This window comes from Rhinichthys klamathensis, unplaced genomic scaffold (assembly GCF_029890125.1).
Source record: "Rhinichthys klamathensis goyatoka isolate OS25496 unplaced genomic scaffold, OSU_Roscu_1.1 h1tg000176l_1, whole genome shotgun sequence".
Taxonomy (NCBI): domain Eukaryota; kingdom Metazoa; phylum Chordata; class Actinopteri; order Cypriniformes; family Leuciscidae; genus Rhinichthys; species Rhinichthys klamathensis.
The window spans coordinates 8733237-8748121 of NW_026606705.1; the positions used below are offsets into that span (position 1 = coordinate 8733237).

The 14885-nt window shown below is 41.0% G+C and overlaps 1 protein-coding gene across 1 annotated transcript in view; it reads right to left on the bottom strand.

The window, feature by feature from the left end:
- The window catches only part of LOC130092505 (protein phosphatase 1H-like), a 119053-nt gene extending 106805 nt beyond the window's left edge, over nt 1–12248 (bottom strand). The window contains exons 1-2 of the mRNA XM_056260376.1: nt 12010–12248; nt 1020–1185 (exon numbers count right to left, since the gene is read on the bottom strand). Coding sequence (XP_056116351.1) covers nt 1020–1185; nt 12010–12248 — 405 coding nt within the window. The remainder of the gene's footprint in view (nt 1–1019; nt 1186–12009) is intronic.
- Between the last annotated feature and the right edge of the window lie 2637 nt (nt 12249–14885).

Below are 14885 nucleotides of genomic sequence, written 5' to 3' on the forward strand. Positions count from 1 at the left end.
AATTAATGTTAACACAAATTTCGTATACCAGTGTCTAAAGTGAACAGGCATGCCAAAAAACCTTCATATTATATTCTCCCTTGTTGTGTTGTGGCGCTCGCATCCTGTGTAGACACAGTGTTAGGAAATAGTAGTGCGCACCCTGCTGCATGTTCTTACTGTCCCACCTTTGAATCCTAGACCTCATGCATCAACCAGAAATATTCCTGTTCCATGAACAAGGCATTAGGTAACATGCACAAGTTTCATCTGGTACAGTGGCATTCCAGTTGTTGACAGCTGGAGGCTGAAATCCGTGGCTTAGTGTGGATGTCAAAACCACGTTACTTAATAAAGACTTATTAGTCAGGAGACTCAACAAGTAAAGTGTTAACATTAAGGATATTGTAATTAATAGCAATTCATATATAACTCAATCTATTATTAAGATAAACCCTTTATTAGTTGCTGATGCGGCAATCATTAATGAATGATTTATTTATTCATGAGTCATACATTAACTCAAGAATATTAGTTAAGCATGAATTAATGCAAATTAATGCCTTTGTATTGTAGTGTTACCATACCAACATGCCTCTATTGTACAAATCTCTGTAAATTAATTCCGAAATTCGCAGAAAAGTTAAAAGGCATTTTGTTTTAAATAGCCGAGCCTCGTCCCACCTTGTAACAAATATAAAATTTATGGATAATTAGGCATGCATTTGTTAATAATTTAGACTACTTTCATCCCATAGGCATATGCTTAGACAGCCAATCACTATTGCTTTGCGAATATGGTAAATGGCATGGTGTGATTGTATACTATAACTCTAGACAAAGGATGTGAGGAAAAGACATTAGCATAGCTACTTAAGGAGTGTTTTGCGTCAGTTATTTTTAATGTGTTAAAAGAAAATATTAATCACAGATATGTGTGATTTTCCCCAACCCTATTAATAATAAAAATAGGCTCTTTTGAAAAAACATTGTTGTTCAATAGATATTCAGTGTACCTGGTACAGTAAACAATCACTTACATCATTTTCCCACATTCTCATGCCAACACTATTGGGAAGGGACGACCTCCTCCTACTTGTAGACATCTTTCTGGGTGTCAAGGATCCTATAGGTTTCTTCTTAACCAGTAGAACCTCACAGCATGCCTGGTCCTCATTCAAAGCACTTTTACCTGCATTTATTACTCTGAAACACAAACATCAAAACAGATAGCATGACACTAATCATTTTCATTTTAATGTTAAATAGGGTAATATTTAAAAATAGACAATCATACATTAGTTAAAAAACAGCAACAAATGTGCCATACTAAATATAAAAGGCAATATTTTACTGGTGAATATTTTACTGGTTTGACTGGTGATCAACCATGGTGGGTAACACAGGCTGACACATGGGAGGTCATGATTCATTGGTATTTATCAGGTATATGATGTCCTCCAACATTTGCAAATCAAAGCGGGTCGCACACTGAACCAGGGTCATGTTTGTTTCTGATGTGTTTTGGTTTGATTTTCTGTTTATATCAGTTCATCAGTATATAAAGTTTAATAAATATTGTAAATTCTATCTTCCTCGTCTTCATGCGCTATTACCACTCCACCACAAAACAATCAGAATGAAAATTTGAATACATGGTTTTCTCTAACTGTATGCACACCGAGGGCACCAAAGTATGGCTCCAAAGGCTAGTCAAAATCCTGCGTGCCATTAAAATAGCTTTCCATTAAATTACAAAACGATAGTGTAATGGGTGCCTGCAGATAGGAAGACGTAGACACAGAAGATGAATATTCAAATGGGTAACTTTACTTATAATAATCCCACAGGTAGTGATCCATACAAAGAACACAAACACACACCATAGTGTAAACGATAATGTATTTAATGTAAACGATGTGGCGAAGGGCTGGTGATGGCAGGACGACCAGGTAAAGGGATGGTGATGGTGGGAAGAGGAGACCCCTATGTAGACGGTGGAGTTGGCGCAGACCCAGTGCTCCCCAGTGCCGACACCCCACGGCGGAGTTGAGGGAGGGATGAGCCAAGGTGGTGTAGTGGCTGACGACAGCTGGTGGACAACCGCGAGAGACGATAGACCCACAGACGCAGACAGGGGACCGCAGGAGCCGAGAGACATCGCTGGTGAAGGAGACCCAGGCGATGTCTCGGCGATGAGTATCGCAGGTGGAGCCAGATAATCCGAGGACTGGGCGACGCTGGTGAGACAGAGGACAGAGGCGAACCAGAAGGGAGGAAAGAGCCCGCTGTAGCCATAGGGGAGAAGAGACAGAGCGCAGCGGAGGGCCCGGGTGTCCGTGGCATAGGCAGAGCGACGACAGATCAAAGGATAGCCGATGGGACGAGGGAAGGAGACACTTGGACGAGGAGCCGAGGGTGGGAAGAGCCAGGGCAGAGCCGACAGGTGGGACGAGGCTCGACGTCCTGGCAGGGCATTTCCAGGGACGTAGAGGACAGCAAACTTCCAGCAGCGGCAGGGCTGGAGGACTGTCTGAGACTGGACATGACGATGGTGACTATGGTAACTTCCACACACATTAAAGAAATGAGCACATCACAGTCCATTTCGATAATTTTGAGGTCTTTAAACAGCGATGAAGGTTCAAATACCAGTAAGATAACTGTATAAGTTAGATAACTAAACTTAAAGTTTGAGTTAAGTTTATTTTAAAATGCTGTGAGTCACTTCATTTAAACAAGCAAAAGAGGTAAGAAATCATGTTTTTTCATGATCAAAGGAAAAGATTAAAAGTCTTACATATTTCAATTGTTTTTAAAGCCTTCTTGGTTCATGAGTTAGAGATAATCCCAAAGTAATGTTGTACTTGCAAGCGTTTCAAGCTAAGATGTATGGCGACGTACACAGTGACGTAACGACGTCGTTCGCTGGGCGCTCTAGTCAGTGGAAAAACAAACAGGTTCTGAGAAGGTTCGCAAGTTGAACCAACTCCGAACCAACTTTGAACCAGCACCAGTTCCGAACCAGTTCGTTTTTGGTGGAAAAGGGGTAACAGAAGACAGAAAGGTACAAGAGTATCTGAGAGACAATGGATGCTCTTGGGTGTTCAACCCTCCCCACAGTTAGGAACGTATGATCAGATCCTATGAATCTATGAATAGTAGAATCTATGCTACAAGGACTTGGACCATCAAAGTTGTCTCATGAAGTTTTGACCACCTTCATGGCTGAAGCCACAGCCAGTCAATGCTCATCCCCTGGTACCTGTGTCAACAAATCCAGACTCTCCATTCATTCTGATCCCCAGCATCTCTACTCATTCAACAAAAAACTCCTGAAGTTCCTTCTCCACCAGGCAAATTTGTTTTAAAAGGACCTCTTAGGTTGTCAGTGGAGGCAAGTCCAAACCTTGGCCGTATTGGCATTGCCGGAGAAAAGAATATCTCACAACCTTACAAAGCCATCGATAATGGCAGAATGGAAGCTCCAATCTCCAAATGGGAGATGTTGTGATATTGAAAACATTCAAGCCAAAAGGAATGACTGGCACATGGGAATGGTTTTGAAGACATTTTCCAGGAGAGCTGGGAGAGTAAGTAAAGTTGAGATCAGGGTGGTCAAAGAGGGTCATCTAAGGTGTTTCTGGGACCTATATTGGATGTTGTCTTACCACTGTGTCCTGAGACTGAATAGACAAACTTAATTATGTTTAATGATGGCATTTATCTCAAAATATGGCAAAATCTCTGTATATATACACTCACCTAAAGGATTATTAGGAACACCATACTGTGTTTGACCCCCTTTCGCCTTCAGAACTGCCTTAATTCTACGTGGCATTGATTCAACAAGGTGCTGAAAGCATTCTTTAGAAATGTTGGCCCATATTGATAGGATAGCATCTTGCAGTTGATGGAGATTTGTGGGATGCACATCCAGAGCACGAAACTGCCGTTCCACCACATCCCAAAGATGCTCTATTGCATCTATTGAAACCAATTTGAAATGATTCGAGCTTTGTGACATGGTGCATTATCCTGCTGGAAGTAGCCATCAGAGGATGGGTACATGGTGGCCATAAAGGGATGGACATGGTCATTACACCACCACCACCAGCCTGCACAGTGGTAACAAGGCATGATGGATCCATGTTCTCATTCTGTTTACGCCAAATTCTGACTCTACCATCTGAATGTCTCAACAGAAATCGAGACTCATCAGACCAGGCAACATTTTTCCAGTCTTCAACTGTCCAATTTTGGTGAGCTCTTGCAAATTGTAGCCTCTTTTTCCTATTTTTAGTGGAGATGAGTGGTCTTCTGCTGTTGTAGCCCATCCACCTCAAGGTTGTGCGTGTTGTGGCTTCACAAATGCTTTGCTGCATACCTCGGTTGTAACGAGTGGTTATTTCAGTCAAAGTTGCTCTTCTATCAGCTTGAATCAGTCGGCCCATTCTCCTCTGACCTCTAGCATCAACAAGGCATTTTCGCCCACAGGACTGCCGCATACTGGATGTTTTTCCCTTTTCACACCATTCTTTGTAAACCCTAGAAATGGTTGTGCGTGAAAATCCCAGTAACTGAGCAGATTGCGAAATACTCAGACCAGCCCGTCTGACACCAACAACCATGCCACGCTCAAAATTGCTTAAATCACCTTTCTTTTCCATTCTGACATTCAGTTTGGAGTTCAGGAGATTGTCTTGACCAGGACCACACCCCTAAATGCATTGAAGCAACTGCCATGTGATTGGTTGATTAGATAATTGCATTAATGAGAAATTGAACAGGTGTTCCTAATAATCCTTTAGGTGAGTGTATAGTATCGTCTAGTGAAGTAAGGGCCGGTTCACAACTTCACACAGAAATGCGTTCTGTGTAAACTGCCCCTTAACTGGCTCTTACCGTAAAACTTCAAATAGTAGCCTGGGGTTTTATTTTCCCAAATCGTCGAACTGCACTGGCTTGTATTTGAGACAGGCGTCTATATGAGACAGGCCTTTATAATTTAGTGTTGAGATGTTGTTCATTGAGTGTAGGCCTAGAGTCTCTAATCTCTAAAAATCCCCAAATGCTCCACGTGAAACTTCCGACCTTTTACTATCGCGTCAACTGATTTTGATTAATATGCGCAAGGGAGAGAGAGACCAAGACAGCGCTCGTGTTGTTTGAAGACGTGAGAGTGCGCGCGCGCGGCCGGAGCGCTCTCTCTGCTCGTAACGCGCCCTGTCAAGCTCACCAGTCATTCTATTCTACATCACTCACCGATCAAAAAAAGGCTTTGGCGGGACAAACATTTGCATTGGCGGCCGCAAAAAAGCGGACGATCTGACGGTTTTAGAAGATTAAATTCAACCCGAAACTAAAAAACAGACCCGGCCTCTATTTGAGACCGGCCTTTATTTACCCAAACCTGTAGCCACACCAGGCGTGTAAAAGAGACAGGCGTCTATTTGGGACTCGGCTATTATTTGAAGTTTTACGGTACTTCACTGCAATTCTTTAACATACTGTAAAAATGATTGTAACTAACTATAAAAGACTGTAAAAAAAAACTGTTCAGAAGAGGGATCAATATCAGCCCTGGAGGACTGTTTTGACTGCACCAATTGGTACTTGTTCAAAGAAGCTGCCACATCTGACGGTGTGATAGGTATTGAAGAATATGCTTCATCTGTTACATCAACAAATGTGTTGACGATGTTGCTCCTTCCAGAAAAATAACACTTCCCCCAAACCGGAAACCTTGGTTTAATGCAGAGGTCTGCTCTCTCCTCAAACTACGAGATGCTGCTTTCAGGGAAGGTGACAAAGCAGCATTGAAGGAAGCAAGGAACAATCTCCCTGCTGGAATAAAAAGAGCCAATGCCACATACTCCCACAGGATCCAGGAACACCTGGAGACTTATGACCCCCAGCAGATATGGAAAGGGTTAAAGGACCTTACCGACTACAAGATCAAAAACAATGCTTCTGTTAATGATCCCTTTTTCCCTCATGCATTGAACAATTTTTTTTGCTCGTTTTGAGGAATCCAACAGCACCAGAGTCACGAAAATAATCTCACTAGCAGACGACAATGTGCTGTCCCTCACAACAACTGAGGTAAAAAGGACTCTACAGAGAGTGAACCAACGCAAGGCTATGGGCCCAGATGGGATTCCAGGACGGATTTTTTTTCTTTACTGGATTTCGCTGTGTAGTAACAGTGCTCCTTGATTAAGATCGGCTCGCGCTGCATTTGCCATTTGATGTTGGGCAATGTTGTGGTCACGCCAGCGTCTCTTACATTATGAGCGCGCGCGCGACGCGCCTATTTTGAAATGACGAAATTTTGGTCGGCAGGAAAAATGGTCCAACGAACCGTTCGGTTTAAAAATGCATACCGAAAACCGAACCGAATGCCTCGTACCGAACGGTTCAATACGAATACGTTTATCGTTACACCCCTAGTCCTTACAGACATCTTTAACATCTCGCTAGCACAGTCTGTGGTTCCAGCATGCCTCAAAACTTCCAACATCATTCCTGTACCAAAATAAATCATCAATAACCTGTGGCACTCACGTCAATCACCATGAAGTGCTTCGAACGACTGGTCATGAGTCGACCATCATCCTACCTACACTGGACCCCTTACAGTTTGCTTACAGACACAATCACTCTACTGCAGATGCTATATCATATGTCATTAACCTGGCTCTTTCACATCTGGAACACAAGAACACGTATATCAGAAAAATTTCCATCGATTTCAGTTCAGCATTTAATACTATTCTGCCACAGACACTCATCAGTAAACTCTACACACTCTGACTTAACCCCACGCTCTGCAACTGGGTTCTGGACTTCCTTACTAACAGAATTCAGGTAGTAAGGATCCACGAGAATACATCACACTCTCTTACTCTGAACACCGGAGCCCCTCAGGGCTGTGTTCTCAGCCCATTACTGTTCACACTACTCACCCATGACTGTATTGCTCAGCATCAGAACAATATCATCAAGTTCGCTGACGATACAACAGTGATGGGACTAATCTCACACAACAACAAGACAGCATACAGAGAGGAGTTGAGAGACCTTGAGCTGTGGTGCACAGACAACAATCTGTACCTTAACGTCAGCAAGACGTGTACAAGTATTTGTAGACTTCAGGAAATCTCCTGCGATTTACCCTCCACTGCACATTAAAGGAGTGGCGGTGGAAATAGTTAGAAGCTTCAAGTTCCTGGGGGTTTACATAACTAATGATTTCTCCTGGAACTAGAACACCACTTCTCTGGTCAAGAAGGCCCATCAACGTCTACACTTCCTGAGAAGGCTTAAAAAATTTGCCATGAGTAAGATCATCATGAGGAACTTTTACAGATGTGTAGTGGAGAGCATCATGACCAATAACATCACAGTCTGGTTTGGCAGCTGTTCTGCCGCTGACAAGAGGGCCCAACAGAGGGTGATAAAGTCTGCCCAGAACATCGTGTCAGACTTCCATCTATGGAGGGCATATACAAAGTCCCGTAAATAAAGAGAGCAACCACAATTGTGAAGGACAGTACCAATCCCTCTGCGGGATCGTTCTGCCCACTGCCATCTGGAAGATTCAGAAGTGTCTGAGCAAGGACCACGAGACTGAAGAACAGCTTTTCCCCCCAGGTGATCAGGTTTCTTAACAGCACTGGCTGACCACCACTGCCTTCTAGTTTTTTTAATCTATTGTATCTAGGGTTTCTTTTTTGCCTGTAAAGCACTTTGAACTGCATTGATTTGTTTGGAAAAGTGCTATATAAATAAAATTTGCTTGCTTGATGAACTATCCCTTTAAGTTTCTGTTTAACTCCCTCCCTTGCCTTTAACTTTTAACATTACAGAATTGATTAATTGATATATAATTTTCAATTATGAATGTGTGCTTGTTTAAATATTCTATCATTGAGTACAAAAAGCTCAATTGTAATTTAATGTTGATTTACATAATCAAAAATGATGTTATGAGTGGGTTGTCTACCATATCTATAATTAAAGGCACAATATATAAGATTTTTTCGCCACAAGAGGGCGCAGTTTCCAACAATAACAAAGGTGTAGGTTGATGACGCAGTGATGAGCTGAATGATGGGACTTGCTGTCAAGCTGATGGATCTAATAATGTTTATGGATGAGTGCAAACATTCATGTTTTTTAACATTACAGTGGTATGAAGCAGGTCGCGATTGCTAAAGAGACAGATTATCACACGCGAGTCCCGCGGATATAAAGGAATAAGGACATTTAATTCTACTGAACTACCCACAAGTGCTGGATTACTCACACAGGTCAGTTTATTAGACGAATTAAACTTGTGAGGTAACGCAGCGCTGCTTCACTTGGTCTAACGTTACACTATCACACTAAACGGCATTTAAATGTGTGTTGAAAGTTATAATGTTATACTACGTGTTAGTTCGTTTGCTATACGAAACTAGCAGTAAGCTAGATCATCATTAGAATAACATACTGACCATATTCTAACATTTTATCATGTTGACCTGTCCTAACGTTATATAACATTGATTTGTTTTATGTACATTTGCTCACCGTTCTAATAAAGCTGTCAAGTCGTGACTCGTGAAGCTCTGTCAAGTCCAAGTTAGTCGTGGACGTGGAGCTCTCGGCATCTCAAAAACGCCACGCTGATATTGATCCTCATTTTAGTTCTCCTTGTTTGTCCCAAAGTCTGCTTGCCATGGTCTTTGTTTGAAAGAAACAAGAACTGCGTGCCGGTAAACGTTACGCTGCACTACGCAGTTGTCCACGTCTGTGGCCATGGTTACGTCACGGCTATGGCAGTATGAACAGAAACCGAGGATAAAGCGCATATTGCGTCATTGACAGGCGGCATTTTTTTCCTTATTTAAAATTGGAATTTCTCTGAAATAAAAAATCTTTGGAGACTTTTGGGATATTGTAAGTACACAACTGCAGGAAATATATCACACTGTGCAAGTGATTTTTGCTAAATTCTTACATATTGTACCTTTAAGAGCTTTAGATGACATGAAATTTCGGTCAATTATTTAAGTGTTTTACACCCCCTTACATGGTTCTTAATTATGTATAGGTGTAGGTTGAGGTAAGATGAAATCTTAATTTACCTTAAAGGGGTCATATAATGCCATTTTTGTACAAGCTAATATGATTCTTTAGGGTCTAAATTAAAAGTTTGTAATATACTTTAATTAAAAATTCTCATTAGTATTGTAAGAAAACACTTATTTTACCTGGTCAAAAACAGCTCTGTTTTCAGCACGCCGTTTCAGTGCATATGACTTTAAATGATAATGAGCTTTGCTCACCCCGCCTCTCTGTTCTGTGCTACACCGTTTGTAACTCAATAACACAATAACCATAACGCGTTGTTCAGTATAAACGTGGGTATGAATTATATTAAGAACGTCATACATAGAAAACATGCCGTAATGTACCCTGAGTGTAAACCTTAGACGCATTAATTGTGAAGCGTGCAGCTAACAATTTGCAAAGATTAATATATTAATATAAAGTTTAATAAAACGTTACACTCACTTCCGTTCTTCTGGAGATTCAGCAGGAACACGAATATCTGGTACCGATCCTTTTTTCATGAGCAGCTTCTTAGCAAATCCAGCTTTATACTGATCCTCGTTTATAAAGCAGTCTGGTGTGTGAAATGATTCGCGCAAACATGAGAGCATTGACGTTGCTCGTGGGGAATATTCCCTTCGAAAACAAACATAGCCACTGCGTCTTCAGTGGTTCGGATTTAGGAACATTAAAATGACTGCTGTGTTCGTTATTACACCCAAGAACAGAACACCACAATCGCTTAGATGCCATTCTGCTCATAGACAGTGCTCCAGCATATCAACAATGACCGCGCCGCGCGGACTATGATTGACAGCTCCCTCATGAGCGAGGGCGGGTCTGTGTTGAAACGCTCCAGTCAATCAACAATCGTGGGGGGGGCGTGCGAGCTTGTGACGTCACAGGCTCGAACGGCTCGATTTGAGGCAGGGGAAAACATATAAGGAGATTAAAACAAAACCACTGGATGGATTTTTATCATTATATGATGGTTGTGTACAGACACTGCCAACACACATTTCAGTACAATCAACTTGTAAAAGTGCATGTACCATTATATGACCCCTTTAATAAAGTTTGAAGGGTTAGTTCACCCAAAAATGAAAATTCTGTCAGTAATTACTCACCGTCATGTTGTTCCAACCCCGTAAGACTTTCGTTCATCTTCGGAACACAAATTAAGATATTTTTGATTAAATCTGAGAGCTGTCTCACTCCTTCATAGGCTGCTAGGTAATTTATATCTGCCAGCCCAGAAAAGGTAGTAAAGACATCGTTAAAATAGTCCAAGTGACTACAGTGGCTCAACCTTAAGTTTATCAAGTGACAAGAATACTTTTTGTGTGCAAAAAACAAACAAAATAATGACTTTATTCAACTATTCATTTTCTTCTGTGTGGGCTTCTGAGTGAGTTCACGTAGTGTAACAGCGCAGTGCTTCTGGGTTGTACGTCAGAATGTAGGCTCACTATTGGCCAGCAGTGATGCTGGCCAATAGAGAGCCTACGTTGACCAGCGACAACACATGACCAGCGTCAACACATGACCAGCGTCGGCCAATAGTGAGCCTACGTTCTGACATAGAACCCAGAAGCGCTGCGCTGTTACACTACGTCAACAGAGTAGGAGAATGACATGGAAGAGAAGAGATGGTTGAATAAAGCAGGGGCGTAGAATTTAGTAGGGAAATCTTTAGTAGGGACGTGTCCAGTAACACTGATATATCCCTAGCAATAATTGCGATCAAAACTTAAAATATATTTATATGTTGATGTCCCCGTCCCCACCAATTTCAAAATCAAACCTACGCCACTGGAATAAAGTCGTTATTTTTGTTGTTTTTTGCGCACAAAAAGTATTCTCGTCGCTTGATAAACTTATGGTTGAGCCAGAGTAACTTGGACTATTTTAACGATGTCTTTACTAACTTTTCTGGGCTGGCAGATATCAATTACCTTGCAGCCTATGAAGGAGTGAGACAGCTCTCAGATTTAATCAAAAATATCTTAATTTGTGTTCCGAAGATGAACGAAAGTCTTACGGGGTTGGAACAATATGAGGGTGAGTAATTACTGAAAGAAATTTCATTTTTGGCTGAACTAACCCTTTAATTTTTTCTCTTGATCCTAGATGACACAAAATCTCATCTCAGTTCTTTTGATGAATGGTTGTGCTATTTTTAATTTTATCAGTTAATCTGAATATCAGCATTTGTGATATTTAGTCAGTCGAAAAAGTTTTGAGGTTATTTAAATTTTGTGAAATCTAATTTTGTGATTCTGGAAAATAGTGATCTACAGGTCATAGAATAATTTTAACTTTCATTTTAATCTATTTTTCTGCTTTGTCTGTCATCAGTTATTCAATTATTATCAACTAAATTGTCAAACAAGATTTTTAAATCCAATTGTTTATTTAGTATTTTACACTAATGCCACTTATTAAATATCAATAATTATATAAAAAGTAATTTATACATTCTTTAAAATTATATCCTGCGGGGCTTCTTACCCCAGGTGGGAGGTGGGGGCAACTTACCCCCCCCCCCCCAATATTCCAATATTTGACATTTTGTGCTTATAACAAAAAAATTAGGAAATGTTTCTATTTATTTTCTATAATAACACATGGCTGATGCATCATCCTCCTGCTGCACATGCATATCTTATGTTGCGATTTAAAAGTACATTCACTGTTCTTAAGGGGGGCATCTTCCCCCATCCATATTCAATAAGCATTTATTTGACACTATACCTAAAACTGCACAGAGCAATAAATGAATGCATGCTTGCGGCAAAAAGTTGGACGTGTTTTACTTAATTATTATTATCATCATACATAACTGCATGTTAACCATGTCACACCGATGCATTAGCGTTCATTTGATGGAGTTATTTGTAAGGCATGCACGACACGAGTTGCTCTTACTCGGCGTATCCCGTAGCCCACGGCAACCTCCGCGTCTCTTTCAGGATCAGGATAGGTCTAACGATGTGATCCGCCGAGCACTCGATCTCATCCGGCGACAGTCCTAGAAACTTCGGTCTCATGTAGGGGTATTTGAGCGGCAGGTCCGAGCCACCCGAACGTTCATTATTATTAATAGACGATACGGCCATGATTCCACCCATGAAGCTGGACACTGCGGATTTGACGCGCGTGAACATGTCTGTGGAGCGCCGTGTTCGTGCGTCTCCTTCTGTCCGATGATCCCCCACCAGCACGATCCACAGCCCTGCGACACGTTGAATGAAATCGTGTTCGCTTCACAAATTATCCAGTAAGTGTCTGAACCATAGCGGAAATAGTCCAAGGATTAGAAGTCATGTGATCTCATGGATCTGTTTTCTGTGCGGCTTACGTGACAGTTTGCGTGGGACTTGCACACGATGCACACACACACACACACACACACACACACACACACACACACACACACACACACACACACACAAAAGTCATGTAAAAATTCTATGGTTTTATGTATCAGGACATCATAAAAAATCTTGGCTGATCTTAAAATTAGGTAAATACAACCTCAGATGAACAACAACACATGACATATTACACATCATGTTATTATTTATTTAACAAAAACCAGGCCAAAATAGAAAATCCATGGGTGACACCATGAAATCCAAGTACACCCTTAATGCTTCCATAGGAATTAATAGGGTAAGTAGCAGTGAGGCGCTGCAAATCAAATGTCTTTGATTAATTTATCATCAGCATGTGTGACTATAAAAACAGAAGTTTTGGCAGTTTGCTGGTCTGGAGCATACAGGTGTGTGTTAACAGTAACACAATGCCAAGGAGGAAAGACATCAGCAATGATCTCAGAGAAGCAACTGTTCCTGCCATCAATCTGGGAAGGGTTATACAGCCATTTCCAAACAATTTTAAGTCTGATATACTACAGTTAGCTTAGACTTCCACTTTTACAAGTGGAAAACATTTAAGACAGTTAATGCTCCCAGGAGTGGACGTCCCAGCAAATTCACCCTAAGGTCAGCCGTGTAGGCCTACTGCTCATTGATCAGGGAAAATGCCAAACACTCAAGAAGAGCTACACCTCAGACTCTATACAGGCCTCAGTTAACATGTTAAATGTTCAAGTTCATGACAGTACAATTAGAAAAAGACTGGACAAGTATGGCATGTTTGGAAGGTTTGCCAGGAGAAAAGCTTCTTCTCTCTGAAAAGAACATGGCAGCGCGGCTTAGGTTTGCCAAATTGCATCTGAGCAAACCTCAAGACTTCTGGAACAATGTCCTTTGGACAGACAAGACTAAAGTGAAGATGTTTGATCATAATGCACAGCGAAAAGCTGGTTAGGCGAATACCAAACACAGCATATCAGCACAAACACCTCATACCAACTGTCCATCAGCTGGTGGAGGGCTGATCATTTTCTTACATACTTAGACAGTTACCTCTGATAACAGATCACTCTAAATTGTAATGTGGACAAATAAATGTGATTTTAATTTAATTTAATTTAATTTAATTTAATTTAATTTAATTGACCTTTTTTAAGACCTGCTAACTTAATAAAGAGATGCTTTTTATTATGTTATGACACCTAAAACCATGAAATTCTAAAGGTTGTCATTTCTTTCACACACACACACACACACACACACACACACACACACACACACACACACACACACACACACACACACACACACACACACACACACACACACACACACACACACACACGCACACACACTTTAGCATAGGCTGTGGCGTAGCCATCATTTCAAAAGTGGGGGGGGGGCAGAATGTCAAGCATTATACCAGGTGTTTTTTTTTCTTCAGAATTTACAGGTTTTTGCTTAATTGGCTTAATATGCTATTATGTTTAAAACAATAAAACAGAAAGAAAGAAATGCAGATGTTCTGTACTTTATATTGCACATCGTATTATATAAGCCTATATATTGTTTACATATTTCAATTTTTTTTTTTTTGTGTATGTTGTTTTGTATGTGAATGGCACACAGTATTGGATACATTTTTCCATCTTAAAAATATATCTAAAATACGCCATATGCTCTCATTGGGAAATGCGGAACAATTAGTTCATGCGTTCATGACCTCAAGGCTAGACTATTGTAATGCTCTACTGGGTGGTTGCCCTGCACGCTTAATAAATAAACTACAGCTAGTTCAAAACGCAGCAGCTCGAGTTCTTACCAGAACCAGGAAGTATGACCATATTAGCCCGGTTCTGTCAACACTGCATTGGCTCCCTATTAAACATCGTATAGATTTTAAAATATTGTTGATTACTTACAAAGCACTAAATGGTTTAGCTCCGCAGTACTTGAGCGAGCTCTTAACGCATTATAGTCCTTCACGTCTATTGCGATCTCAAAATTCCGGCCAGTTGATAATACCTATCTAAATCGACTGCTGGCGGTAGATCCTTTTCCTATTTAGCACCAAAACTTTGGAACAGTCTTCCTACCATTGTCCGGGAAGCAGACACACTCTGTTAGTTCAAAGCTAGACTAAAAACACATCTCTTTGACCTAGCATACACATAATACATTATAGACTTCTATAATTCAATGTTAGGCTGCATAGATTAGGTCAGCCGGAACTGGGAACACTTCCCTTAAATCTTGATGTACTCGTTACATCATAAAAAGAATCGCATCTACGCTAATATTAGTGTCTTTGTTTATCCCAAGATTTTCCCGCAGCCTGCCGGATCTAGGCCGTATCCAGATCTGACGAAGGAGATTCGCCTGGACCCGATGACAATGCAGTGCTGAAGTGACAACTATCCTCTC